The sequence below is a fragment of the Neopelma chrysocephalum genome, unplaced genomic scaffold (assembly GCF_003984885.1).
Source record: "Neopelma chrysocephalum unplaced genomic scaffold, ASM398488v2 Primary Assembly neopelma1_59, whole genome shotgun sequence".
Classification (NCBI taxonomy): Eukaryota; Metazoa; Chordata; class Aves; order Passeriformes; family Pipridae; genus Neopelma; species Neopelma chrysocephalum.
The window spans coordinates 13,881,375-13,908,138 of record NW_020897714.1 but is presented as its reverse complement, the minus strand read 5'-3'; the positions used below and the strand labels follow the sequence as shown (position 1 = coordinate 13,908,138).

Here is a 26,764-nt window from a genome sequence, read left to right as displayed (position 1 = left end):
AAAAAATATTTCTGTTCTATCCTCACTCTTTAAACCCAGAGCCATGTCCTTTCACAGTATTTCTTAACAGTAACTGCAAAACACTACCTATTAACAAAATCTAAATTACTCCTAAAACTAAAAATTCCAGTTTTAAATGTATGTGATGTTCTTCTGTGGAAAGTATGAATTTCATCAGCAATTGACAATTTGAGGAAAAAAAAAAACAAAAATAAGCAGGAGAAAATTGTACAGGATGACATAAGTTTCTGTCTTGAGCTAGACAAGGGAAATGAAAGGACAGCTGGGGAAAAGTGTCACATACTAATCAATTTCCCCAAATTCTGGGATTTACAATGTGGGGTGGGTCAGGGGGAAAATCACGTCTCCCTTTCCATCTTAGGTTAAATATTCGTAATAATTAAAACAAATCACAAGGTATTCTTTACAGCACTGTTCAGGATACTACAAGTGTGAAATCCCTGTTTATTCCTTTACTTTTTTATTGAATGAGTATGTCAATGACAATGAAACGGTTCGTATTTGTTCAAATAAGAATATAAATACTGAAGTAACAGGAAATCTACATTCACAATAAGTTCTGCAGAATTTCTGCTCTTAATCTAGCAATCGTTTAAGTAGCTTTGAAAACTGAAAAGCTTAGGCCACGATTAGAAAAAACATGAATAAGTTAGAAGTTAAACAATGAAAAAAGGATTATCGCTAATTTTCCTATTACTTCTTCAACAAAAGCTTAGTTTAAATGCAATCACAATCCACAGGGGTTTTTTGGGTAGAAAATGAAAATAAAAATAAGCAATCTGCAGTGTCAATAATGAGGCTATTAAGTACAGAAGCCCAGCACAGTAACTTCAGCACAGCAACTTCAGCACAGCATGAGTACATTTACCAGACATCTCCTTAAGTGGATGCCATGATCATAATACTGTAGAAGCCAGCAAATAAAATAAACAAATTAAAAGAACCAATAACAACACACTAAATAGCCAAATGAACAGCAACTAAGCACCAGTGATATTACTGCTTTAGTATTCAACTTCTCAAGCATCCAAAACAATACCAAAGGTTTGCAGAGAAGTTGTTCTTTTCCCTTACCTTTAGCTGTCTGGAATATGGATACTTTACCAGGTTACTGGCTGGCTGATTGCTAGTTCTCTTGAGAGCTGGCTGACTCTCCTGCAGGCAGACTGCTGGCAAATTTATATTAGTCACTTTCCTCTCTGTCTCCTCTAATCTACTTTCTAAGCACTTTGGGCCCATTTCCAATCTAATACTGTCCTAAACTTCAGGGGTTTTCTCCACAGATATATTTCTTTCACATAAGACATTTTATTAATTAAGCACCAAAGAGGCATAATGTCCATTACCATCTCATATAAACAGTAAAGCTGTAACTAAAATATCTTACTGCTTCTCAGTACTGTAGAAGGTCTACTGTGACTGGAAATAACACTTTTTGCAAGCAAATATTAAAAAAGCTGGGGTGCATTACTTAGGCTGTGAGTTCTTCCATATCATTAAAAGGCATCTCACATTCACACATTAAAGTAGTAAGGGTATAAACCCTAATATCACACCATTTGGCTTTTGAACTAGAAGATAATGCTTACTCTTCCAAACATGCAACTTGATGTTTATGCAATAATATATCCTTTTCAATCATTTGTCTCCAATTATGGTCCAGATCCAAATGTTTCCACATAACATCAAAAAAAAAAAAAGGCAACAGGACTGTTAACAAATGTTATCAATATGGTACACAGCACCTCTTTTCACTCATGCATAGGTATCTTACCTGAAGTGTTTTATCTGCTCCACATGATGCTATTCTTTGTCTATCCTTAGAAAAGCAGGCATGGTAAACTGCATCTCTATGTGGACGAACGACGAGACGGTAGAGGTTTTTCAAGGATTTTTTATTCCTACAGGGTGAGACAATTGATTTAGATGAGTAGGATTTCTAGTGCCTTTGTACTGTTCAAAATCCTCTCTAAAAAGATTAACACTTTTCCACATATCTTGAGCAGCCAAGCTTTATCACAACCAACCAACCAACGCACTCTATCTTACCACTCAGCTTTCATGCTGAAGTAATAAGGGAAAAATAAATTCCAACACTCAGAGTTTTTTATCATAATCATCCTGTCATTGTAATAAGATGACTTTTAGTGATGAATGACCAAAACATCTATCTCTGTTCTGTTGATTTCAGTCATGTTCAGCATGTCTCCCCTATCCAAGGTGAAAACCTTAAACTGACTGGGGATTGGTTCTTCTGAACTCTGCACCTTCCAAACAGTTTTCTTAGAATTCTGCTAGCTGTGCTAAATGAAATAACCAAGTATTCAAAGAAAAGACTAACCTGCCGGGCTATTACTATAATTGCTTGATACAGAGTCACTCTGTTTTGTGACCACCAAGTACTACAAATATCAGAAGAGAAACATCAAACAGAAGAATCTAAGAGAGTTACATGGTCAGATGACTATTGGACAATGCTGGGAAAATATTTAGATATGTATACTTTTTCCTTAAACAACTTCCAAAACCACAATAAGAGCAAAGAATTATTTAAATTGGGGAAATTTCAAGATTGCGTAGAGATTATAAAGTATTTCCCAGCTCACTATTTTCAAAAACTTTGCAAGTTAGCACAAATGCTCTCCTTCCTTAAGCTGTATATTTTACTATAAAACCTAAAAACATACTGTAACATACCCAATACTTGCACTATAATTCTAACTTTTAAAAAAAGTATTTAAAGAAGTTTCAAAGTATCATGTTTTCATCTTTGTATAGTTATTTAAAAGAACAATAATTGAATCCAGATGTAAATATATTACTTTATTTATTTCTGTGTAATTATTACTAATTTGTGGCCCTACATATCCAGGGTTCTTGAAAATTATTTCACTTTCTTTCCCCAGAAAAAAAAACCTTATCAGTTGTTACAGAGGTCCTTTTATTAGCCATATGTTGTATTTAGCTGTACATCAAATGATTTCCTTGGATCAAGGAATCAGCATAGCAGATGGACTGCATCTACTTACATCCACTCCAAATAAAATGTTCCTGTTTCTCTTTGAGCATGTAGCTTGGCTTGTTGATATACCTCTGATGTCTCTGGTTGGCAAAGACCCAGCTGTATAATGTCAGGAAATGGCTGCCGTCCAAGAAGGTGCCCATTTAAAGAGAGAAATTCCTGGAAGTTCTCACGAACTGTGCTATCCTATGTACAGAGCAGATAATATTTGATAACATAGATTTATCTTAGTATTTATTTCCTAAGTGCCCTTTGCTTTTTTAAATTTCTACACAGTTAATACTCTCACAGAAGCACTTAGCTCTATTTTTATATTTAGTTCTATTAGCAAATACATACAATAGACTGAAATATTTCATTATCCTACTCAGGAACGCATCATCTCCTTACTTTTCAAATAAAGAATATTGGCAACAACGATTTATTCAAGAAGCAGTCAGTGTGAAATATCACAAAAACTATTCCAAGTGACTAACATAATTCTACACCTCCTCAAAAGCAGAGTACCTTATGTACCCACCATTAGGTATTGATCACTTTGGTTATTGAGTTCCATGGCCAATCACTTACACACTGAAGTTAAAACTGAAACTGAAAGTTTCCTTTGTTTTTATCTTCTCCAAGTTAAAATTTAATTTAGTCTTGGTTTTGTGCTTCAGTTTTTTAAGCTTTCTATACACCTGCCATATATACATAAATCCAACAAAATGCAATTACAAAATAGAGAAATATATTTGGAACAGACTGCTCATTTACCTTTTAGTATCATACCTTTTGATCCAGGATTGAACTATATTCTACATATTCATGAATCAGATGAGCAGGCCCTACTAATTCTGTTTTAGCTTTAATCCAACCTAAAGAAAACATAAGATCACGGAGCTCCTACAAGAAATACAAAATTAAGTTCAGAGCATAAGTTTCACAAAAGAATCTACTCAGGGGAAAAAGAAAAGGACAGAAAATACATGAGGTATTTAATATGCTTTGGTATAACTGTCTCTAGTTGAAAACAAGCAATTCTCTGTTCCCTGCACCTTATTTAATCAGGTATGAAAATTATAGAAGGTTATGGAAGGCTAAGCTTGTTATTTTAATGCAAAGGACCGCTCTGATACAGCTACTCAGAGAAGGAATGGGAGTACAAAGGGATTCTTGACTTGTAGCACACAAAACCTGGTTTAAGATACAACTCTGAAAAAGCTTCTTCTAGTCCAATCTAGTAAAGATCATTGCTAATAATGATTGTTGATCTTCCTAAGAGAAGCTGAATTTGAATAAAAGCAAAAAATCTGTTATAGCTGCATTTCACTTAAAAATGAGAAGACTACTTAAAAAGGTGATCTGAAACTGCAAATAGAATTATTAGAATAGAATAGAAAATTTCAGTTGGTAGGGACTTACTATGATCATCTAGTCTAACTGCCTGACCGATAGCTAAAGCATGTTATTAAGGGCATTGTCTAAATGACTCAAACACTGACAGGCCTGGGGCATTGCCCACCTCTTTAGGAAGCTTGTTCCAGTATTTGACCAGCCTCTTGGTAAAGAAATGCTTCCTAATGTCCAGTGTAACCCTCCCCGGGTGCAGCTTTGCACCATTCCCTCAGTTCCTATCACTGGGTACCGGAGAGTAAGAGCTCAGAACTTCCCTCTCCACTTCCCCTGTTCAGGAAGCCATTGAGTGCAGCAAGGTTGCCCCTCAGACTGGGACCTCCCCAGACTCATAAAACCATTGGTAGATGACCAGGAGTAGTCTTGCCATAACATCCTTTGTGCTCTTGGTTGTATCAGATCAGGCACTATGGACTTGTGAACATTCAGCTGATACAGCCAGTCACTTACAACCTCAGTGTCCACAAATGAAGTCACTGTACCTAGACTCGTGTTCCTCCAACCCAGGGGGCTGGGCAGCCCAAAGCCTGTCAGTATTATTAAAGATTGAGGCAAAAAAACCCAACATTGAATGCTTACACTTTATCCCTATTAGTTAGATGACCATCTTCAACAAGTATTGGCCCAATGTTTCCTTTAGACCTCCTCTTGCTATTAATGTAGTTAAAAAAGTCTTTCTTTTAAAAAAACATCCTTGCTTGGATCAGAAAAACTGCTTAGAGACAACACTGCACAGGCTCTAAGTATATTCCAATTTAAAGACAGTTAATACCACAAGGATTAAAATATTATCATGGTTAAACAAAGGAAAAGAATACCTCCCAGCTTTATTAGCCTCCCAACAAATTCAAATCATGCCTAAATAATGAGAAATAAGCGGTACATAGAATGCGAACTCTAGGAAGCATACAGTCATAATGAGCCAGGCTAAAGAACGCTGAGAAGCTAATTCTACAAAATGTAGAAAGGTTGCTAATAAAAACATTTTTAAAACACATTGAAGTTAAAGAAATTAAGATAATTAAATAAATATGATCCAGAAAAACAAGATTTGGAGCCCACATTAATTATGAAGGTTCTCGTAAGACATAAATCCACAAAGTGTATTATATGATGAGTCAGATGAACCATCTCGAAAGAAGTTCAACTGAAAAGGTTTGAGTACATGTGAAATAAAGCAATCAGCAACCAGTATCAAATGCTATTCAATGCACTTGAGACTCAAATTCAAGTGAGACTACTGAATTATTAATCCTTCTGCATGATTCGCATCTTATTCTAGTTGAATATCTACAGTACAGTAGGTAGCAAAATGACAAGGTTTTTTAAAGGTGCCAAGGCAATCCTGGGAACAAGAGATCTGCCCATCTACCTCTTGATGCATTTTTTTGGGGCTATTGAAATCAGATAATGAATTTTTACATGCAAATCTGTATGACATAAGAGGAAAAAAAATAACAAGATTTCTGGAGAAAAAGGTAACTAATTGATAAAATTCTCTAACTGAATCAATTTACTTGTATTGTCATATAATAAAGAGAGCTTAGGTTTTCAAAAAGGTTTAGAGAAGATGTCTTACCACAGCTTCTTAAAATAGGAAAAAGAAATACAAGCTATTAAGATATAAAATAAGAAATCTTCTCAAAAACGAAAAGACAAGATACAAAGGGTAGAAATAAAACGGGTTTTGTAATGGACAGTGATTATCAGTAGATCTCCTAAAGACTCTATGTTGAGTGTTCATCTAGATGCACAAAGGCCTGAGGGAAGAGAGGTTCAAGTGGGAAAAGGCCTAGAGGGAAAAGCAGAGGTAAGAGTGGGTTAAAAAGGAAAACAGAGGACACTTGACAGAACCCACCTGCTGCATATTGGCACCAGCCATGTGATATGCTAGGAAGTTATACCAGTACATGCAGTCTTCTTGGGATGGAACAGGCGTCTTCAGTTTGTAATATTTCTTGTACTGATTTACTATGTTTTTATGTAGCTCCTGTAATGTGAAGAAAAACATAGTTTCAGTTAAATCTATACCAAGGTATGGGTTAGTTTCAGTATTGAGGAATTATAAGTATTATTAAAATTATATTTTAAATAGTATTGAGGAATAATAATATCATTTCTCAATCACAATATGTCAAGAAATGAAATTAAAAATCTTACCTTTCCAAATTGTAGACCCTACCTAATCTACTCCTTAAGACTTCTCCAGAAACATTCTCTGGATATTAAAAGGCAGAAAAGAAAGCTGTTAACCTTCCTTCTCAGATTGATAATAGCTATCAAATCTCTCTTCACATTAAATGTGGGTAGACAACAAAAAAGGACCCTTACATACATCGCTCTGAAGCAAGTCTAAAAACTTGCTTTTTCTTCATATCTACTCTTTCTGCCTTGTCCTTCAGAAACAAAATTTTTTGGTCCCAAGTTATATGTCCTCTCCCTGCAAGTATTGCCTTAAATTGAAAAAAGGAAGTAAAAAAGCACTTTTCTGCATTAAAGAAAGAACCTCCTATTCTGTTAGGGTCTTGATGCCTTTGGAATCAGCAGTGGCACATTACATCTCCTGCTGGAATCATCTGATAGAGAAATAATGGATATAGAGTCTTCTCTCAGTTTAGTGTTCTAGGTCCAAATGGAACCATCATGAAATCATTCCATAGTTTCAAGTTGAAAATAAGTTTTTAAAATTAATCAGCATTACGTTAAACTGCATCATGGACTCTTCTGTGAAACTACTCGGGATACCATTTAACACAACATTTTCTGAAGAATACCCAGCTTTGAAGAGTAAAGTTAAAAGTAAGCAGATTCATCAATATGCTACCTGAAGTTCGTTGCGATTCTTTTCTGTGAGAAAGTCGAGTTGAAGATCGTGTAAATAATAATGGAATGACTTCCCATTACGATCACAGAACAAGAGTGATTTGTTAACAAATTCCTGCAGTATATCTTCAACTTCTTCAGTTTCCATATCCCAAAGAATACAGAGAACCTAAAAAATATTAACACAGTAACAGAGAAAAGAATGAGAACTAAGTCATAATATGACTTGTGAATATCATAAAAGGCTACCAATTAACTGACAAAAAAGTGCATACTAACAAATATAGACATACTACAAATAGTAATCAATTCAATAAATCACCAATTCTTTCATACCAAAACACAGGACAGATACTACAAGTTATCCTGTCTTTTGTCTATTTGCACTGATTTATGGTGATCATATCTTTTTCTTAAAGGAGACAAATTTCACTTAACAGTTTTTAAACCTTCCATTTTAAACCTACTTAAAGAGCCATATGCGGAATGCATGTTAAACTTAAACATTATGAATACATTTATTCAGTTATGATTTTTTTAGTTTCACTACTAACAATACAAGTCACGATACAGTAATGGACCAAATCTACCTAATCTAGTAATTACTATTAAGTTACACACAGCACAAGTTACGCATGACAATTGTAAATTTTATGATTTCTTTAAAGTTGTTGTTTGTATCTGACTAAAACTGACAAGATTTCTGCTGTTATTACCTTAGTAGGTACTTTAACATCTTTTGGGAGAATAGAGAGATCTCTATAGTAGTCTTTGTAATTGTCATTTAGTTGCTCAACACTTATGGACATTGCTTCATCAAGGGCTTCGTAATCATAAGAAGAAGATTTTCTTATTCTTTTAAACTGCTTATTCTGCAGCTGTCTGAGATAGTATTCCCAACGACTAGGGAAGTCTCGTAATAATGCACCTATCAAGGATATCACAAGAGGAGAACCTGAAGGAAAAGATTAAATCAATTTTAGAGCTTTTCAAGGAACACAAGTTGATAGTCAAGTCATTGAGTAAATCAGGTAATTTTCCCAACACATTGATTAAATTCTTGAGTTGTGGAGGACAAACAAAACGTGTAATCCATGAAGACATCTGCAAACTCACGAAATTTAAGTGCAATTGTAGTGCACAAGGAAAATACACTGAAGAAAAATACTTGAAAATCAACATGGGACAATCCTATTTTGCTTAAAAAAAACCAAAAAACATTTGACAAGCACTTGTGTTTTACTTAAGGTATACAATATTAAAGGATGTTCCCTCCTCTATTTGTAAGTCTAAATCTAGAAGAAAAAAATACATTCAGTGGTAAATGATATGTTGAAGAGCGACCAGTATACCTTTGCATTCTCTTACAAGGGAGTTAGCTTGTTCTGGCAGTTCTGATATTTTCATATTCACAAATAGGGATAAAATCTCCAGTCCTTTCTCATGTGCTAGTCCACTCTCCACATGAACCTCAAATTTATTGCCTAGACACAGAAACATGGAAAGAAGTTAAAAGAATGTAAAAAATCCCATGGAAATTGAAGGAATCTTCCAAGTAAAATCGAGAGCAAAGGACCTGGTTCATGAGTTTTTGCATAGTATTTTATAGGCTTAACACTAAGAAGAGTATAAATTCTACTTATCAGAATCAGTTTGCATCAGCGAAACAAATACATTATGAGCAGTGACTACTCAATAGTGTAGAGATAATCAGTTTAACAGCATCATTGTCACAGAGGTTAATTTATCCTGTTGAGAATCACTGTACTCTTCAATGCAAACATTTAACTTTCAGGATAACATATACTACTTATTTCACAAACAGCATAAAGTCTTACAGAGTAGAATTCTAAAACTTTGCCACAAGTTGACCAACAGAGATTCTACTAGATTCTTTTAAAAGTTCACAAGAACAAATTGTATACGCACATATACACAAAATCTGTGGTGCAGAAGAGGAAACTGTTCCTTACCAGCCACAGCATCTGTTACACTCCTGTCCCTGCTGGTGATAAGAACCTGACATTGATTATCGAATGCCTTTAGTACCCAGGAATCCCAAATGTCATCCAGGACCAAAAGAGATCTAGTGCAAGAAGAAATATTGCAGATTTCATATCAACTATTAGTGCTAAAATAAAGTATTGCATTTCAGTAATGAAAGAACATTTTCAGAATTTACAATGTATCACTGCGCAATTTTTTTTTACATTAATACATAAAATATCTTCAGAGCATGTCCAGAGAAGGGTAATGAAGCTGGTAAAGGGCCTAAAAAATAGGTAATAGGTCCTATGAGGAGCAGCTGAAGGAACTGGGGTTGTTTAGTTTGGAGAAAAGGAGGCTCAGGGGGAAACCTTATTGCTCTCTATAACCACCTGAAAGGAGGTTTTAGTGAGGTGGGGGTCAGCCTCTTCTCCTTGCCTCAAGTGGAAAGACAAGAGGAAATGGCCTTCTATTGCACTAGGGGAGGTTCAGATTAGATATTAGGAAAAAAAAAAAATTCACTGAAAGGGTGATTAGGCATTAGAATAAGTTGCCCAAGGAGGTGGTGGAGTTATTGTCTCCAAAAGTGTTCAAGAAGCATCTGAATGTGGCACTTGGGGATAAGGTTTAGGGGTCATTATAGTAGTGCTGGGCTGATGGTTGGATTAGATGATCTTGAAGGTCTCTCTTAACCTTGATGATTCTGTGATTAAACACTGTACAAGAAGCTGAATGCAGGTATCTCAAAAAAGTAAGTTTTTACCACTTATTATTTTATAGCTACAACTGAAGTGTAAACAATGACATTTTGAGAAATATTTCTATTAATAGATGTCAGGAAAAATAGAAATATTTACTCTGTTTTTCAAGTCACCAGGGAGAAAAGAGTTGTACAGGACTACATAAGAACTCTGCTTGGCACAGGCTAGTGATAAGTTTTGTGGGAGAAGGCATTTCAGTTTCCTTTTGACTCAAGAATTTTCAGTTTTATTCTTGTATCTTTGGAAAGAACCTCTTCTGAAGGAATTGTCTTGGACGATTTTTACAGAAACAACATTTTATAGTGACTACACATTCAAATCCTCTGGCTAGCCACATTTGTAGGTTAATACATGGAATTTCACCAAAATAATTTATAGTAGATTTCCCTACACCCGCCTATATATGACAAAGAAGTTACTGAAAGCCAATTTTAAAAGGTTTGTTCTAAGAGAGCAAAAAGTCAGAAGTAGACGTACGAAAAGAAATGTCAGTTATTTGCACTCAGTGAGGTTAATTACTGAAACCTAATCTTACAAATTGTTTATACTTACTGCCTTTTTTTTCTGGAATTTTCTGCTACACTAGTTATTGGTTAAGTTGTCCAATTCCCACTGAAGCGTGCCAAGACTTCCGCATTTTTGTCCAGCTAAATGGTGCTTATGCCATTGAAGCTTATAAATAAGGATCTGATCTTTCTTAGAGAAATGCATATACATCATACCCCATTTTGAAAGTTGCATTTAAGTCTTGGATACCCCATCTCATTTTTATACAACTCCTCTATTAATACCCTTTTGATAAATCAAAGGGTTTACAAGAATACCATCACAGCCATAAATGACTCATTTTGTGGCACTTTCACACTTGAAAATATGCTGGGCGGCATGAATTTCATGCTGGCCTGATTTTATGTTTTTAATTAATCTGAACACTTCAAAGTTCTCCCAGTATTTTGGCACCAGTGATTTTCTCCTCCAACCACACCAACAAATCTTAAATCCTAATTAGGATTATTTAAAAAAATAACATAAACAAAGAAAAACCAAAGCAAACAAAAAAAACACCCTAAGCAGACAAACACAAACCCCTGTGGTAATAATGACAGGAGATTAAATTCTGTAATTTCTTACTTTAAATTATATCATAGTTTCAATTTCTTCATTTGACTAATTCTTTAATCCCAAGAAACATAACAGATTCACAATGTGAATCCTTTGCCTAGTACTTTATTCCCAAGACATATCCTGGGTTGACTATTTGAATCCAGAAATAGTTAAAGTGACTTTCTGTCACCAAAGAGAATTCCAGTGCAGAGCAAGCTCCTCCACCAGATGCAGAAAGAGTGAAGCTTATGAACTTCACTCCCCAGTACATTTCCCTCTACTTCCTCCCATGCCCACTGTGATGTTGTGCATGAACTAAACATCCAAATTCTTCTGTATTCAGGAGTTTTGGTTTGTTTGTTAATAAACAAGAAATAACAATGGAAATGTGTCAATGAAAACAACCACTTCACATATTTCATGAAAAAGTGTACTTTCAGCTGAAAGTGTAGTTTGAACTTTTCATATAAGATTTCCACAAGCTAAAAAAAAAAAAGAAAGATTTCTTGTGGAGGACCTGGCAATATTTTTCACATCTTTTCTTTACAAGAAAAAACTATTCTACTCTATGGCGTCTATAAAGATCACAAGATTGGAGTATTATTCCCAAGATATCTCACTGAGGTGCAGGCTTGTTTAGTTTAGTACAGATTTTCGCAAAGACTAACAAAACCTCCAAAAGTAAAAAAAACTATTGCTCAAAGATGAAAAAAGCTGTGCAACGACTGAGATGCTGCTTACTTAAATCAGGCCACTTTCCCTGAAGTTTGAAAGAAACTGCTTTCTTGGTGGTAAGTGATCACATTATGAAAACCTGCTTTCACTTTAGTACTTCCAGGCCAAACATCAGCTGTTCTGTTTAGTCATCAGCTGTTCTGGAAAGGAAAATATTTCTGCAGTGATACACATCCTTTTCTTCTGCTGTATGATTCTCACATATCAGTAAAGCACTATATGCACACAGTGAGAACAATGAAAGTTAGAGCAATTCTTATTTCCAATGGTTTGTTCCCAACTTTCATTATTCAACAACTAATACTTTTTCAAGCAAATACGACTCCTGCACAGTTGGTTAATGTATTTTGTTAGCCAAAGCCTAATTAGTTTAAGATAGGAAGTTGGTTAAAAAAAAATATACACATCACAGAGACAGGTAACTACAACACAGACACCTTAGATTATTAGATCAAAGTTACTCTGTAAAGTTTTAAAAGAATAGTGTTTGATTTTACTGACATCACCTGGGATATTTGCGCAACATCAACAAACGAAGACGATCTTTAGCCTCCTCAATGTTAAGTGGTGACCTTTGTGAAAGAGTCAAGTCATGTTCTAATCTACTACAGAGATTCTGAAGTTTTATTAGGAGCCCTGCTTTGTCTTGTTTTCCAACAGAGATCCAATGAACTCCTCCTGGAAAGTAATCTAACAAGAAAAGCAATATTAATTGTGCTATACATTTAACATCAGAAATATTTAATAGCAGCTTACAATAGCAATCAAGAACTCAACATTAATTAAAATACAAACCTCTAAAGTCTATTGCAAGCCATCCTTGCAACTCTACTATTAACACCAAAGGATGATTCTACAAGATCACTATTGTTTATTTTTAAAGGAACAGGCTCTGTAGGGCAAATTCCCACAGAAATTTCACACCACCACTGATACTGTTGTCCCTCCTTTGTACATGTCTTCCTGCCTGTCCCTCGACAACCCCTTCTGTAGTCTAACTTAGTAGTTACATTTTTAACCCTGTATTACTGCAGAAGTTCAGAGTTTGGGATGTAAAAATGATTCCAAAACATTCATCAAGAAGACATCTAGAAGAATCAGCAGTAGCAGCAGATGCTGTGATATCTATCCCTACATCATGTTTTTTTAATGGTCAAGTCCTGCTTTCTCCTCCTAGTGTACTATGTAGAGAAAAATAAATAAAATAAGAAAAATACCATTAAATAGTTTCATTTATGACCTGCTTTAAGCTAAGGTGCTACTACTGTAAGCATCCCACAAATGCCTGCCATTGTTAAAATTTATGCAAAAGTTAGAGCAAGACTTTTTAAAAGAGGAGTCTAGGGACTTTATCAGCAATGCCCAAAAGGAATATAACTACATATATTATTTTTCATTAACAGAAATAACAATTTCAAGTTAACTAAGGATGCATCTACTGTCATAAACCAAAGCAGATTCTAAGGTGAAAAGCTAATCAAAACCTTTTTCCATAAACTAGTAAAATACTTAGTGGTCCCAGAGCACTAACCGGTTATGAAACTTCTATGTTGCAAGCAAATATTCCAGAAGCAACTAAGGAATTTAGAAACCTGAATCACGTTCAAGATGACATGTGATATTGCACCATATATGTCCAAAACGTGTATACCTGCAGTAATTTTTATTAAAATATAGATGTTTTTCTAAAAGTACCTTCCAAGAGCTGATGATCCCTTAAAGCTTCTGCTGTTAAAACAGTCTTTCCACAGCCTGCCATTCCATAAACTGTGACCCAGCCTGGATCACTTCCCAAGCAATACAGCTTCTTTTTAATAGCATCTACCAGTTTCGGCCGAGTGACAAACACAACTGGTCTCTGTGGTACGCCCCCTTCGCAGAGAACTGTCTTCACTAAAGTTAGAAAAAAGAAACATGAAAATAAAAAGTGAATTCTAAATGTGATGCCTCTTCAAACCCAACCAAACAACTCCTCACCCAAAATAACTAGTGGGCTCCCTCCCCACCTCACGTCCCATAAAAATGCTCTAAAAACTGCTGGACTCACAACACCAAAGGTTGAAAAAATATTGCTTTTTAGAAATAAATTACTTAACAGGTAACTAGCCCCCCACCTACAACAGTATTCCAATTAACAACCGCACGAGGCAAGCTAGTTACATCAATCCCTAGAAGTTAAAAGATAATTAAAAGCTCCAGTGGAAACTGTGGCCAACACAGGAGCTCAACATTACTATACCAAACAACCAAGTCACTTTCTCAGCCAGAAATTACCACCCCATGGATGCAGCAGAAAAAAAGGACGCTGTGTAAGGCTTTTATTTGGCACTTAACAGCACAGCACCGTGGTCCAAGCAAGACTTCCATTGATTTAAGCTGAGATAGCGTAGCAGGAAAGAAAATGTACACTTTATTTGTCCACTTTGTGGCCATACGGAGTAGCATATTACACTGGTAAACTTTTATTATCTGAGTAAGATTTCCCAAAACTCCACAAGGCAACTTGTCTTTACGTTCAAGCACAGGGACCGCTGTAGTTACACTGACCATACGAAGTCATTCCATCCATCGAACTCTTTCTGTTACCAGATGAGACAGCAGGGATGCCATCCTGAAGAAGTGCAGCAAGATCTCTGTACCCTTCATGAAGCAGTGCATTATAAAAGGATCTATATGAATTATTATCTTTTGTAAGAATAATGTTTATTAGCGTGGCTGCTCGCTCCTTCTGTGTATTCTAGAAAAAAATCCAAACATTAAAAGATGTATTATACAAAACTAAGAGACCTTAGAAGTCATTTAATCTATCACTCTGTCAATTATAGATTATTCACAGTTAGAGAAATAGCCTTTAACTTGACCAAGCCCTTAACTCGACCTTATGAAGTGCAATAAAAACTGTGTGCTGGATTCATTTGATGAATCCAGGAATTAGATAGACAGAAATTACTATTTTTAAGAAGGATGGTAAAGCATGTGACTACACTAGGAAGATAAAGAACAGTGAAAGATGACTCTACCTGCTGTTTCACTCTCTCTTCCTCCTGTAATGTTAGCACTTCGTCAGAAATCATACGATCCATAATATAAGAAGTCTTGATGTCTTTTTCCAATGCTTGGCGATTCTTAAGTAAATAATTTCTACTCTTGACATCCATGTTCCTTCTGTGTGAAAAAGGGAGAGGGGGGAGAAGTCAAGTAAGAACGGGAACATAATTTACAAGTATAAGGAAAGAAGTTTTAAAATAGCTTAGGAACTTTGGTTTTAAAGTCAGAAAGAGTAGTGAAGTAGCTGCATTAGTGGAAAATATGTACAGTACCTGATATGTACTGCTAATTCTGGAAATAAAAAGTCTGAGTCCTTTCCCCCATTTCTATGAATTTATGTTTATGAACACTTGGGAGCTACAAAACCACAGACTTTGCAAGCTTCTCATCTACTAGAAACTTGCTAAATGTCTCTATGAAAAGGTTTTCTCAGCACCCACTACATCTCTCAATTTTTTCAAGTCCTTGGATCATGGAACTGGGACAACAGGATGAGAAAGAGGATTGGTCTCATCACACAAGATAAACTAATTGTTGTCTCCAAGTTCAAGACGCCATACAAGCACACAAATAGTGACACATGATGGAAGATGGAGCGCCCAACACTACCAATGACTTCACTAAACTGATATATATACTGATCTGACACACAACTCTATAAACTTTCATTCTTCCTATATGTCATAAAAAACCCCACGTCTGAAGACAACAGAAGGTGAAAACTATTGTCTATAACGTAAAGATTTTCCATTACCGATCAGCTACCCCTGAGAGTCCCCAGTGATCAAAATTATCTCTCCGATCACACTCCTGACAGAAAGCTCCGTAAGCAAGTTCAAACTCCTCCATGGAGCAACTACGCAGGTGCCGGCAGAAGCATTCACCTTTTCCGATTGCTCCCTCCTTCAGGACCTGGGTAGAACATCTGCCTTTGGATAAGCCCTGCTGGAGCACCTCTTCCGCCGTACCGACAGAATTTCCTACTTTCACTGAAAATTACGCGATCAGGAAAGCCTTCCCCCCACCTTTATCCCACCGCACCGCTGAGGTAACGGGGACGCGAAAGCTCTCCAGCCGAAAAACGTCCAGGTCAAACAAAAAACAAACAAACAAAACAATAATAATAATACCAACAACAACAATAATGAAGCCACATGTGAAGCGAATACAAAAGAAATCGTCACACAAACACCCAAAACAAAAGCTCACACCCCAGCCGCCGTTATCAGCCGCCCGGAGAGGGAAACAGCGGAGCGCTCAGACCGCCCGCCCGCTGCCGCCGTCCCCCACCCCGCCCAGGCAAACCCTTCCCGGTCTGGTCTGGTCCGGTCCGTCCCTCCCTCTCCGCCACGCCGCTCACCTGGCGTGCAGCGCGGACCCCGGCAGCGAGTCCCCGCCTGGCCCCGCGGAGACGCCACTCCCCCGCGACCACTGCGGAGGCAGCGCCGCGACGCTTCCTCCTTCCGGGACCGGGGGCGGGGAAGGGCCAGGCCGGGCCGCTCCCTGCCCGGCCCCGCGCCCAGCGAAGCCCGGCGCTGCGCGGAGCCCAGCTGTGTGTGCCCGGATCGCTCCCCTGCCCGCGGCGGCGGCGGGCGGGCGCCGGACGTGGCGTACCGGGACGCGATGCGCCGACCCCAGCCAGGGGAGGGGCTCCGCGGCCTGTAAACGTGGTGGCTGCGGGGCAGCGCGGCCGTCCCCGCCCCTTCGCCCTGCAGCTGAGGCCGGAGGAGCGCTGGGGTAACGGAGGAGCGCGGCGGCAGCTGGAGGGAGCGGGGAAGGTGGCGCGGGGTGCTGGGGGTCGCCAGGGCGGGGTGGCGTCCGGCAGAGCTGCCCCGGGGACGGGCGAGGTGCTGGGGTTTGGAGGGAGGGACGTGGGGGCTCTGGAGAGGAGGGGGCGGTGGGTCGCGCTCGGTGCTCCTGACCCAGCGCGGGCAGGGCTGGGGATGCCGGAGCCGAGGGAGGGAGGCACGGGAGGGTCTCTGGGAAGCTGCGGTTCATCCCTCTGTACCGCACCGCTCTGCGATCTGAAGCCGTCCTTTTAAAGCAGGGCTTTTTCGTTTTTTTTTTTTTCTGTATTGAACTATTTCCCTAACTACCATTCAGATCTCTCTTTTTTTTTTTTACTTTAACTTCGTAATGTTCTCAATCTCAAGGTGTCTTAAAAGTTACAAAATAGCATTTTTCTGTTTTTTTTTTTAAGAGGTGTTTTTTCCTACGTGCTTCAAACTCAGAGCATGCTGCCTTGTGTGTGTGATTCAAACAGCTCTAAGCTACCTGCTCTTATGACAGATTAGATTTTAAACAATATATTTTATGCTTGTATGTGACTATACAAGTGTCTATAAATATTTATATTTTGATATGTGACTAAGCGGCAATACTGCAAAGTGATCCAAAAAGCAGCACAACAGTTTTGTCTCAAATTGCGCTAAACTGAATCCACCAAGGATGAAGTCTATTTTGAGCAGTACTGTGGAAGATTGTAGGCCTAAAAATTCCAATCTGTACTTCCACTTGGTTGGTAAAATATGAGGCTGAAGATTACTTGTTTCTATTCGGACCTTAATGTTATTAAGAACAAGTTATAGCTTTTCTTTGATCTAGATGCATAATTTAATTAATCTTCTGAATTTTTCTGTTATTGACCTTTTATTAACTGATGTTTATGATTTTACAAATGATATGAAATCATTACAATAGAACTATTTCTAAATGAAAGCTTGACTTGCAATTTCATTTTTTAAAATAAAAAGATAACTTTCCCCTTTTAATGTGGTATAGGTAATAATTATTTTTTTAAAAAATCTACAAGTAAAACACAAGTCTATTAGTGAAATTGCTGATGATCTTCTGACAGTCATCAACTACAAAAAGAAATGTGCTTTTAGTCCTTGTTATTTTCAGTATATCTTTAAAATTACTTATTCTACGACAGACAAAATATTTCTGGAAAGGTGAAATTAGCTAAAGCTTGAAAAGTGAGTTTGGTTTTAGAAAATATGAAAGGTGGGCTCTGTGCTATAGAAGGCAAAATGAAAGTCTTGTGACGTTTTACAAAAGTGCACATAACTAAGAAACATAGTAAACACTGAAAGAAACATTTTTAGGGGTGTATTTTTGTACTTCAAGGGTGAAAGTTTATGTTTGAGAATGATTAGAAGTTAAGTAGTCCTTTTGGGGTTTGTTTTTTATCCTAGCTTTCTCTTTTGCTTCTGCTTTTTAAAACCACAAAATGTCTGAAGTTAAGCAAAGGAAAAAAGGTATTTCTTCATCTAAGGTCAATGAAGGTTCACAAAATGTTGAGAAGCACAGTAGTTACGGGAAGCTGACAAATCCCAGGACAAGCAATAATCAGAGTTCCTTTTGGATGGACTCACGGACAAGCTTGACCATAATTTCTCTTACTGTTTGCCTGGTGGTGACCTGGTAGGTAACCCTCTAAAGTGGGTTTTAATATTTTATTTTGTATTCTATATGGTATTCAGTCACAGATTGTATGATTTATATTTGAATGCCATGCTTGAGTTAAGTGACTACATAAACTTGTTAAAGCCAGAAGGATCAAGAAAAGAATAGCAGTATTCACAAGCATGGAAAAATGGGTGTACAGTAAGTTATAATAGAAGCTCAATTTATTATATCATGTTGAAAGTTTAAAAGTTTAAAATTCCTCATGAATTTTAAGTACTTGCTTTGGAGACTACATCTAACTGTGAAGACCAGCTTAATCTGCCAATAAGTACAACAAAGCTCATTTGGCAGGTCATAAATAGACAGTAGAAATGAAACAGAGTTTTCTGTAAATAAATTGCTCAGCAGTGTGGTAATTGTTCCTCAGGTGGAGTCTTCAAGTAAAGGTCAAATACCTTCGTTAAAGACGTTTTAGAATATCTTAGCAGCATCAGTACCTTAGTTGCATCAGAAACTGAGCCTCATGCAAAAATGATATGATGAAATTCTTAGAAATCTAGTGCCAGAAATTAGTTCAGGTTATTCACTCTAGACATCAATCTGAAAATTAAGGTAATTTTTTTTCTTGTTTTAATGTCACCTAGATTTCATTATCTAAATTTTTGTGAAACAGAACAACATAGAATAAAATTATTACTTATGCTTCTGCTTACTGTTTTATGTATGTCTGTTTGTCTCTTTTGCATATATCTGTCTATAGATTTTATTGCCTAACTTAATCTTAAAGAACATTGTATGTATTTTGAAACTTCTAATTGTAAATAATAATTAATATACCATAAATTATAAATATCAATTTATGAAAGGACAAGCATTTGAAGTAAGCTCTGTTGTTCTAGATAAAATTGTTCCTACTACAGAGAGGACCCTTGCATAGTCTTCAAAAGACCTTGTTTGGGGATTAATAAGCATCCAGCAAAATTCAGGGGTTTTTGCTTTGTTATCTCATTGCCTTTTTAATTAGACAAAGTTCAGAAAGCATCCAAGTTCACAGTAAATGAATCTAGAATATGTATAAAGTACAGGATTGAGATCTCCACTGCCTGTTCAAAGCTGGCATCGTCATTACAGTAGCTATACAAGCTTTGCCGCCATGTGTTCTTGGGTGGTTACAATTAAACATTAACTAGCCTTTCTAAATCCAAAGACTTCTATGCATGCTTTTGTGATGCTTTGTAAGAAAGTCCAAATTTTTGTGTGTGTGGTTTATTTCCAATAGTTAAATAACACTTCATCAATAAAATATAATTGCAAGGCAACGCATCACGAGCGTGTAACAGTCTTCTTGTGCCAGTACTCTGGACATTTTTTCTGTTTGAATGGCAATACAGTGTAAAAAATGAAGTAAAAATGAAGACATCTATGGATGTTTCCAAATTTTCCTGCCTCTTTTGGAAGATAACTTTAGTATCTAGACAGATCAACTTCATTAAATCCTGATTTTTTTGTTTTCTCTTATGTATTGATCTAGCAAATTCTGTGAATAGAAATCCCTCCAGTAACAAATTGCTGTGAATCAGGTCCTGGAACACTTAATATCTGCTAATTATGTTTATTTACTTCCAATTTGCAGGTTTCTGTTTCAGCAGTCAGTTCAATTTACTGATATGGAAAGAAAGTACAATTTCGTACAGCAAGAAGCTGAAAAAATCCTGGATGTGGAAAATAAAATAAATTTAATTTCTGAAAAGGTAATAGTCATTAACATCTTAATTGGAAAATCTCTTGTGAACATTTACCATCATTTTACGTTGTTGTTGTTAATTTTTCTGTTTTAAAATAAATTTTCATAATGTGTTCTACTTGCCTGTGAATAGGCCTTTAGAGAATATTTCATGTGACAAAACATGTCAATCCATGCCATTGTTCAAGTACGTAGATGTAGTGGTTGTATCTCAGTATTATTTTTTAAACTATTTTTAAGAACTTACATCGATGCACGTACTTCATTCTACCAGTACTTTTTTGTGTATGATTTCAACATGTGTTGATTTGAAGAAAATTTACAGGCATTTTTATGCAGTAGACCTGTTCTAATAACATGAAAACATAATGAAGTGATAGATAAGAAAATAAAACAATGAAAAAAATATTATGATGTGTGACATTATAAAGTAGAAAACTTGTGCTGACTGCCAAATTATCCGCAATACCTTACAGATAATGATGGGATCACAGCATGGCTTATGCCAGTTTTTTAGTTTTAGCACTGATCTCAGAATGATGTCACTTATACATGATGTAATTTGGATATTTATATGCTACACTTAAGATTGCAAAATGTTGCATGGCATTTACTGTATTCTACATGCAAAAAACAAACATGGAAACAAGGGATTGACAACAAAGAAAACGGCATATATTCTATAGAAATGCAACAATAGACATACCTTTTTACTTGAGCTTTTTGTGATAGGTTAATGAACAATATTTTAAAGATGAAATATGAAAAAATCATATAGGACCTTTGTAACAAGTACAGTGGCTTTTAAGGGACTTTATTCTCTCTTAAATAAATGGAAATTGTTTTCTATTCTTACTTCCGTTAAGTAGACACGGACATTGTTTTGTGTTATAAATGCAGCTTGCATCTTCTGAAAGTGTCCTGCAAGAAGCTGCTTCATCCATCTCTGTGATGACTGAGTTTGAGCAGGAAATATCTTCTCTTCGTAACATCATAAATGATATTAAGAACAATGAACAGACTCTTTCTCTAAAGATGCAGAGCATTAATAAGAAGTTCCAAAATGTTACAAATTCATGGAGAAGAAGCTTGGATGAAATGAATACAAACACTAGTGGTTTAAAATCTGAAGCAAAGTTCATACATACAGAAGTTACTTCCCAAATTAATGAAGTTGACCAAAGAATTAAATCCCTTTCAGAAAGAGTAAAAGATTTGGAAGACAGTACAGCCAGAAATATTAGAACAGTAAAAACGCAAGAAGATGATGAATTCTCTAGAGTTGAACACAAGTTGGACTTGCATGCAAAGGCAGTTGAAAAGCTAGAAGAAGAACAGAATAGTCTGGTAGCCAAGGACACAGACCTGAATCAGAAACTTGCAAACTATGAACCTAAAATTGAGGAGTGCAAGACCCATTTGCCAACAATTGAAAATGCTATTCATTCTATTCTTAGATTGTCGAGTGAATTGCTAGGTATGGAGAAAAAGATACAGGACTTGACAACACAGCTGTTCACTGTGGAAAATAATATGTTGAAAACGGTTTCTGATACAATGGCGATGCAAGAGGTTCTCGAAGGCATACAGTACAATGGCAGCTTGCTGAAAGGGCAACATGAAATAGCAGCTTTAGAAACAGTAGTGCCTGACATAACAGTATCTTCAAAAGCAAAAGGAGTAACTTTAGAAAGCTATAACTTAGGAGATGACCAGAAGGGGGATAAGTAAATTTAGACTTGGGTTTTTCATTGATGAAAAAGCACTTTATTATAAATAATGTGATTTCAGTGTACGTTAAGGATAGCGGAAATACTGTCATTAATTTAAACAGACATTGGATTAGCCTGAAAGGCAAACTTATAATAAAGACGCTAGAGAGCAAGCCATACTGTGTTGAAAAAGGAAAGAAATATTTTCTTAAATTAAGAATTATATTCAGCTTATTTATTAAAAGATCCTTTTCATTTAAGGAATTTGAAGCAAAGTGTTTAGATTTAAGGGAAAAAAAAGTAATATTTTTAGTTTTCATTACTTAAGTTTCTGTTGTTATTACTTTTTGTATTATTTTCCATGGACTTGTAACACAATGAACAATTAATGACTTATTTCTCAGTAATGTACCTTCCTATAATGTATTGTATACCATAACGGTTTTGTGCTTATGGTGCAGGCTTCTCAATGTGAGAATTGCTATTGGGATCTACGTATTTTATTATGTGCAGGAAAGCACTGAGTACATTTTTAACAGCTGAAGCTTAGCTACTACAGCATTACAGAAAACACTAGTGAAGAATCCCCTACTGAGAACGTTGTCTTGTATTTATAGGCAGCTGGTATTTACATAGCAGCTGGTGCTATCATTTCTTTGACCCCATGAAAATATTCTCCTTAGACTTCATTTCCAGCCTTTTCAAATGTCCTAAAATCACTGGCATCGCTTTGTTCTGCCATTGAAGTCACTGAACTACATATAGACTAAAGTTCTTATTAACAGATATTCCTGTTAGATTCTTCTTCCATCATTTAATTTACAAGTTTGGTGTGATCAGTCACTGTATTAGTTTGGGGGTTATTTGTTTGTTTTGGTGCTGTTAGAAACAAATTTTAACCTTTTATTCTGTAGAATGTTCTCTGTTAGGCATTACATTATATGTCTGGTATTGCTTTGCATTTCAAAGGGAAAAAAATTAACAGTGCCACTGACATTGTTTCCCAAAGTTTGCTGAACCAAGAGCTGCAAAAGTAATTAATGAAATCCACGGAGTTAAGTACTTGGGATCAGGGAATATCCAGTTTATCCATAGATCTACTTACACACATTACCTAATAGGCCTAATAGCTGTTCATTGAAATTTGGATCTCAGGGACAATATAATTTTTTTGTCTACAGACTTATATCTTGATAATTTTGTATTTCTGAACTCAGGAAAGTAGTTTGCTTAGTTGAGACAGTGTGAACCCACAATATTTATGACTTAATCAGACTTAAATTAAATTATTCTGATTTTGTACATTCGTCTCTCTAGAACTCCTCTGAAATCTTCACTAAACAGGCAGAAGTACCCATGCAAGAGACTATGAAACCAGCATTTCTCAATGTTATAAAGCTGTGTCAGTTTCATATATTTATTGCTTATGTATAAATTTGTGTCTTTTACAGTCATATTCAAAATAAAAATACATTGTAGTGAATTGTCCTGTCCTGGTACATAATCTAATTCAAAATAAACTGCTCCTTTGGAAAGGGTACAGAGTAAATACTTTAGTGTTCCATGTCCCATTAAGAAAAACTATTCTGTAAAGAAATGTTTTTTAAATACTTTTCTGAAGTGTGTTCAAGTTACAGTGTTTCTACTTCATATCTTTTTGGGGAAGGGTGGCTAGATTATCAACCTTAACATTATTGAAACCTGAATGTACAGGAATTTGAACAGGAAATCCTCATCCTTAGAGGGCATTAGCTAGGAAACAAGCACAACTTTCCACAATTTTGGTCTTTTGTTTTTGAGCAGACAGTTCTGAGCTAGTGAGGAATGACCAACACTATTGAAGAGCTAAAAGTATTTGTTTCTTTGGTGGTATTTTTACTGCTAGCATCCAGAAAAGGATTAATATGAAACTAATGATAGCCTCTTAGAATGTGTTTCAACTTGCCCATTTGGTGGTTTTTTTCTCTCCAAGTTCTACCCTGACTTTTTGGGGATTGAACAGGATAGTATCACTCACATACTTTCCTTTCTTCCTCTCAAATTTAAAAACTAAGAACCGGTCATTTAAAAACAAAAAAGTGAACTAGCAAATCCAGGCAAAAATCCAACAATAGCATGAGTGTTCTCTCATTAAAGTAGCTTTTAGGGAGACTTACTACAAAAATTCCTATAAATGGAAGAAGATTGCATTTGATGACTTGTGTTTTCAGAGGTCACGTGAGAAAATCATATAGCACCTTCCTGTAATTTTTTGTTGTAATAGAAAAAGTAGTAACATTTTTTATGTATACTGTCAGGAAAAAAAGTTTTCATTGTGTTGCAACAAAAGTTGATTTCCTAGAGACAGGATTTGCACTCAATTTGAATATCAGAATAGTAAGATATTTCATTTGATATAGCTTGAATTATGATGTGAGTTGTTAAGCTAGATATATTTTTGTATCTCTCTAGTATGAAAAGGCTTGGAACTTAATGGAACAGCTGGAAGATCTTGAAATAATTTCTCACATAAAGCATCTGCAGGAAGATATTTATACAATGAAAACATGGTCTAGCAGCATAATTAGAAAACAAGAAGAACTGCAGAAGAATTTAACAAGCCTTTATCATGCAGTTTCAAGCATTGAACAGAATGCAGCTTCTGTAGCAAAAAACATAACGTTGACAATTGTGACAGTAAAAACTGACATAAGGCGCATTTCAGGCCTAGTCTCAGAAGTGACTGCACTGACAGATTCTTTGCAAGCACTAGAAGATAAAGTAGAAAAAGGTGAAAAGACGACAGTAAAAAATATAGGTGACCTCCTTACCAGTAGCATTGACCGAAGTACAAAAATACAAAGCTTGGCATCCAGTAATGCAAGAAAAATTGAGCAAATGAAGACGGCATTGTCTGAGTTAAGGAGTGATTTTAACAAGCACTCAGATAGACTTTTGAATCTTGAAGGTGACAGAGCAAAAGTTCTGAAGACAGTTACATTTGCAAATGATTTAAAACCCAAGATGTACAAAGTTAAAAAGGAGTTTGCTGTCTTGGAGCCATTAATAAATGACCTAACGCTGAGAATTGGAAGATTAGTGGAGGAGGTACTACGACGGGAAAAGGAAATTGCTTTACTGAATGAGAAATTGGCCAATCTAACAAGAGTTCAAACTGAGACCAAGGATGTGAAAGATGAAATAACCAAGATCTCAGACATGAACTGATCACTGAAAGGCCACTGCCTAAAGAAAAGTGTTTGAGGAGTTGTTAACTTCATCACATGCAGTACTAAGAAGACAGACAATATTTAAAGGCTTCATTTAGAAGCACACTCAAACTTGAGGTTTGTCCTATTCCTTTGAAAAGGACAGGAAAAAGTCATACTGATTTCAAGGGAGAAGTTATAAAGTGAGCAAAACCGATGTCTCTCTGCATGTATTTGTCTTTCTGAAGAATGACAAATGCTACATTTAATAAATTGCTTGTTTTGTACAATAAAGCAGTGTTAAAACACAAAATTATGTTCTTAGCTTTGGAGTTTGCTTTCATGAAAAAAGCAGTACACAAGACTGACAGATCTTCAGTTTTCCTTTCCTGCTCCAAAGGCGGAAATAAAATTGTGGCTTCCAGCAAAACAAGAGTTAGTCAAACAGCAATAGCAATTTGTCTCAATATATTCAGTCTATGATTTTTGTAAACTAAAGTGGTTTCTTTTTTAATAATATTTAATGAGGTAAATGCAGTGAATCAAGCAATGCCCAGAAATATTGCTGATGCCTCGCAAAAAGTTTGTCACACAATCAGATAGAGTAAATTGTATAAGGTTTTCTGTGAGGCTTTATAGTTGTAAATCGTAATTACTGTGCAGCACTATTCATCTTTAAAACACAGAATCTCTATAGGGACAATGCTCTGAAAGACCTGTTAACCCTGCTGATGGCTTTATCCCAGTGTCATGGTGTCTGTTCAGGAATCCTAACAGTTATTCATTCATTATTTCTTAGTCTGCAAAATACTACAGTGAGTAGCAGAATTGCCAAGAGAAGCTACTTACATCCCAAAAGGCTACACTGATATGAGCCACTGGCAGTATTTCTGTGCTGAAGAACAGGAGATCTGGGACATTTGAAAATGGAGTAGGCAGTAGACTGAAGTAACAACGTAGTGAGAATGGGTTTAGCAGATGAAGGGCAGGGGGAAAGTGCATTAAATAGGAAATTACTATAAAAACCTATTAGGAGCAATATAGCAACTCAAAAAATCCCTGTAAATGGAATTATATCAAGAAGTGTAAGTATATGGTAAGGCCTTTAAAACTTCTCAATTGTTTAGCTGGTCATACCTGAACATCTTGTAGCTACTAGACTCTTGATTGAATGGAAAATATAACCATTCCTCTCTCTCACCATTCTCATCCTCATTCAGCATTCCATGTCTTTTGGTCAGCTTCATGTTGCTGGTCTTCCATACCCCTTCATTGCCCTCAGTCAACCTCAAATATTTCGTTTAAAATCTTCCTCTTTTTGGTAAAGGTCTATTGCTATCTCCCAATTTTTTTTTACCCCTTTCCAGTCCACCTGACAGACCACAAAAATAAACCTGTCAAAAGACAAATGTTTCTAGAAAGCACCCACAGACACCCTTTACCAACTCCTGTCCCTTTGCTCTTTCACACAATTCTTAAGTGAGCCCCTAAAAATAACCAAATGGCATTTAAAGGAGACAGAAAATTCAACAGCCAGAACGGTCAGCCATGCTAAAGCATGTGTTGTGTATACCTCAAAAAATATATATGCACATACACCACAAGAGTTTGAGGATTACATAATAAATATATCTCATCTGTATATTAAAGCTTGCTCTTCAGTGAATCCACTAACTCCATTTTGGTTATTTTAGCGTGCAAGCTCATGTTGCATCAAGGAGAGCACTTGGCACAACAGACATGGTTACAAAAGGAACACAGATACAGCGGAGTGAGAAATGCACTCTGCACGTCTTTCGCTGTGACCCATACAA

At 36.3% G+C, this 26,764-nt stretch overlaps 2 protein-coding genes across 12 annotated transcripts in view; one reads left to right on the top strand and one right to left on the bottom strand.

The window, feature by feature from the left end:
* The window catches only part of APAF1 (apoptotic peptidase activating factor 1), a 42,103-nt gene extending 25,767 nt beyond the window's left edge, over positions 1–16,336 (bottom strand). For 2 of the 8 annotated variants that reach the window (XR_003533680.1, XM_027679945.1), the window contains exons 1-13: positions 15,780–16,170; positions 14,868–15,009; positions 14,395–14,584; positions 13,543–13,740; positions 12,354–12,537; positions 9,235–9,347; positions 8,614–8,745; positions 7,978–8,216; positions 7,263–7,430; positions 6,297–6,428; positions 3,815–3,928; positions 3,051–3,229; positions 1,796–1,922 (exon numbers count right to left, since the gene is read on the bottom strand). Coding sequence is in view for 7 of the 8 variants with exons in the window: in XM_027679945.1 (XP_027535746.1) it covers positions 1,796–1,922; positions 3,051–3,229; positions 3,815–3,928; positions 6,297–6,428; positions 7,263–7,430; positions 7,978–8,216; positions 8,614–8,745; positions 9,235–9,347; positions 12,354–12,537; positions 13,543–13,740; positions 14,395–14,584; positions 14,868–15,009; positions 15,780–15,820 (1,959 nt within the window). In the remaining variant the exon portion in view is untranslated. The other 6 variants (XM_027679947.1, XM_027679948.1, XM_027679944.1 and 3 more) reach the window with 6 other exon arrangements.
* A 196-nt stretch (positions 16,337–16,532) lies between these two features.
* IKBIP (IKBKB interacting protein) lies at positions 16,533–25,263 on the top strand. Of its 4 annotated transcripts, XM_027679954.1 has the most exons (5): positions 16,533–16,632; positions 18,093–18,321; positions 19,940–20,057; positions 20,951–21,527; positions 24,214–24,322. In XM_027679954.1, the coding sequence occupies exons 2-5, from the start codon at positions 18,128–18,130 to the stop codon at positions 24,216–24,218; spliced, it is 894 nt and encodes a 297-aa protein (XP_027535755.1). In that variant the 5' UTR covers positions 16,533–16,632; positions 18,093–18,127; the 3' UTR covers positions 24,219–24,322. The 4 variants fall into 4 exon arrangements, with proteins under 4 accessions (XP_027535755.1, XP_027535754.1, XP_027535751.1 ...); XM_027679953.1 differs by lacking the exon at positions 20,951–21,527 and having other exon boundaries at positions 24,214–25,263; XM_027679950.1 differs by lacking the exon at positions 24,214–24,322 and having other exon boundaries at positions 20,951–23,233.
* Positions 25,264–26,764: the final 1,501 nt, after the last annotated feature.

Coding starts and splice junctions, on each gene's coding strand:
- IKBIP (XM_027679950.1), top strand. CDS start 18,128: ATGTCTGAAGTTAAGCAAAGGAAAAAAGGTATTTCTTCATCTAAGGTC. Junction 18,322..19,939: donor GTTTGCCTGGTGGTGACCTG/GTAGGTAACCCT, acceptor TCCAATTTGCAG/GTTTCTGTTTCAGCAGTCAG. Junction 20,058..20,950: donor TAAATTTAATTTCTGAAAAG/GTAATAGTCATT, acceptor TTATAAATGCAG/CTTGCATCTTCTGAAAGTGT.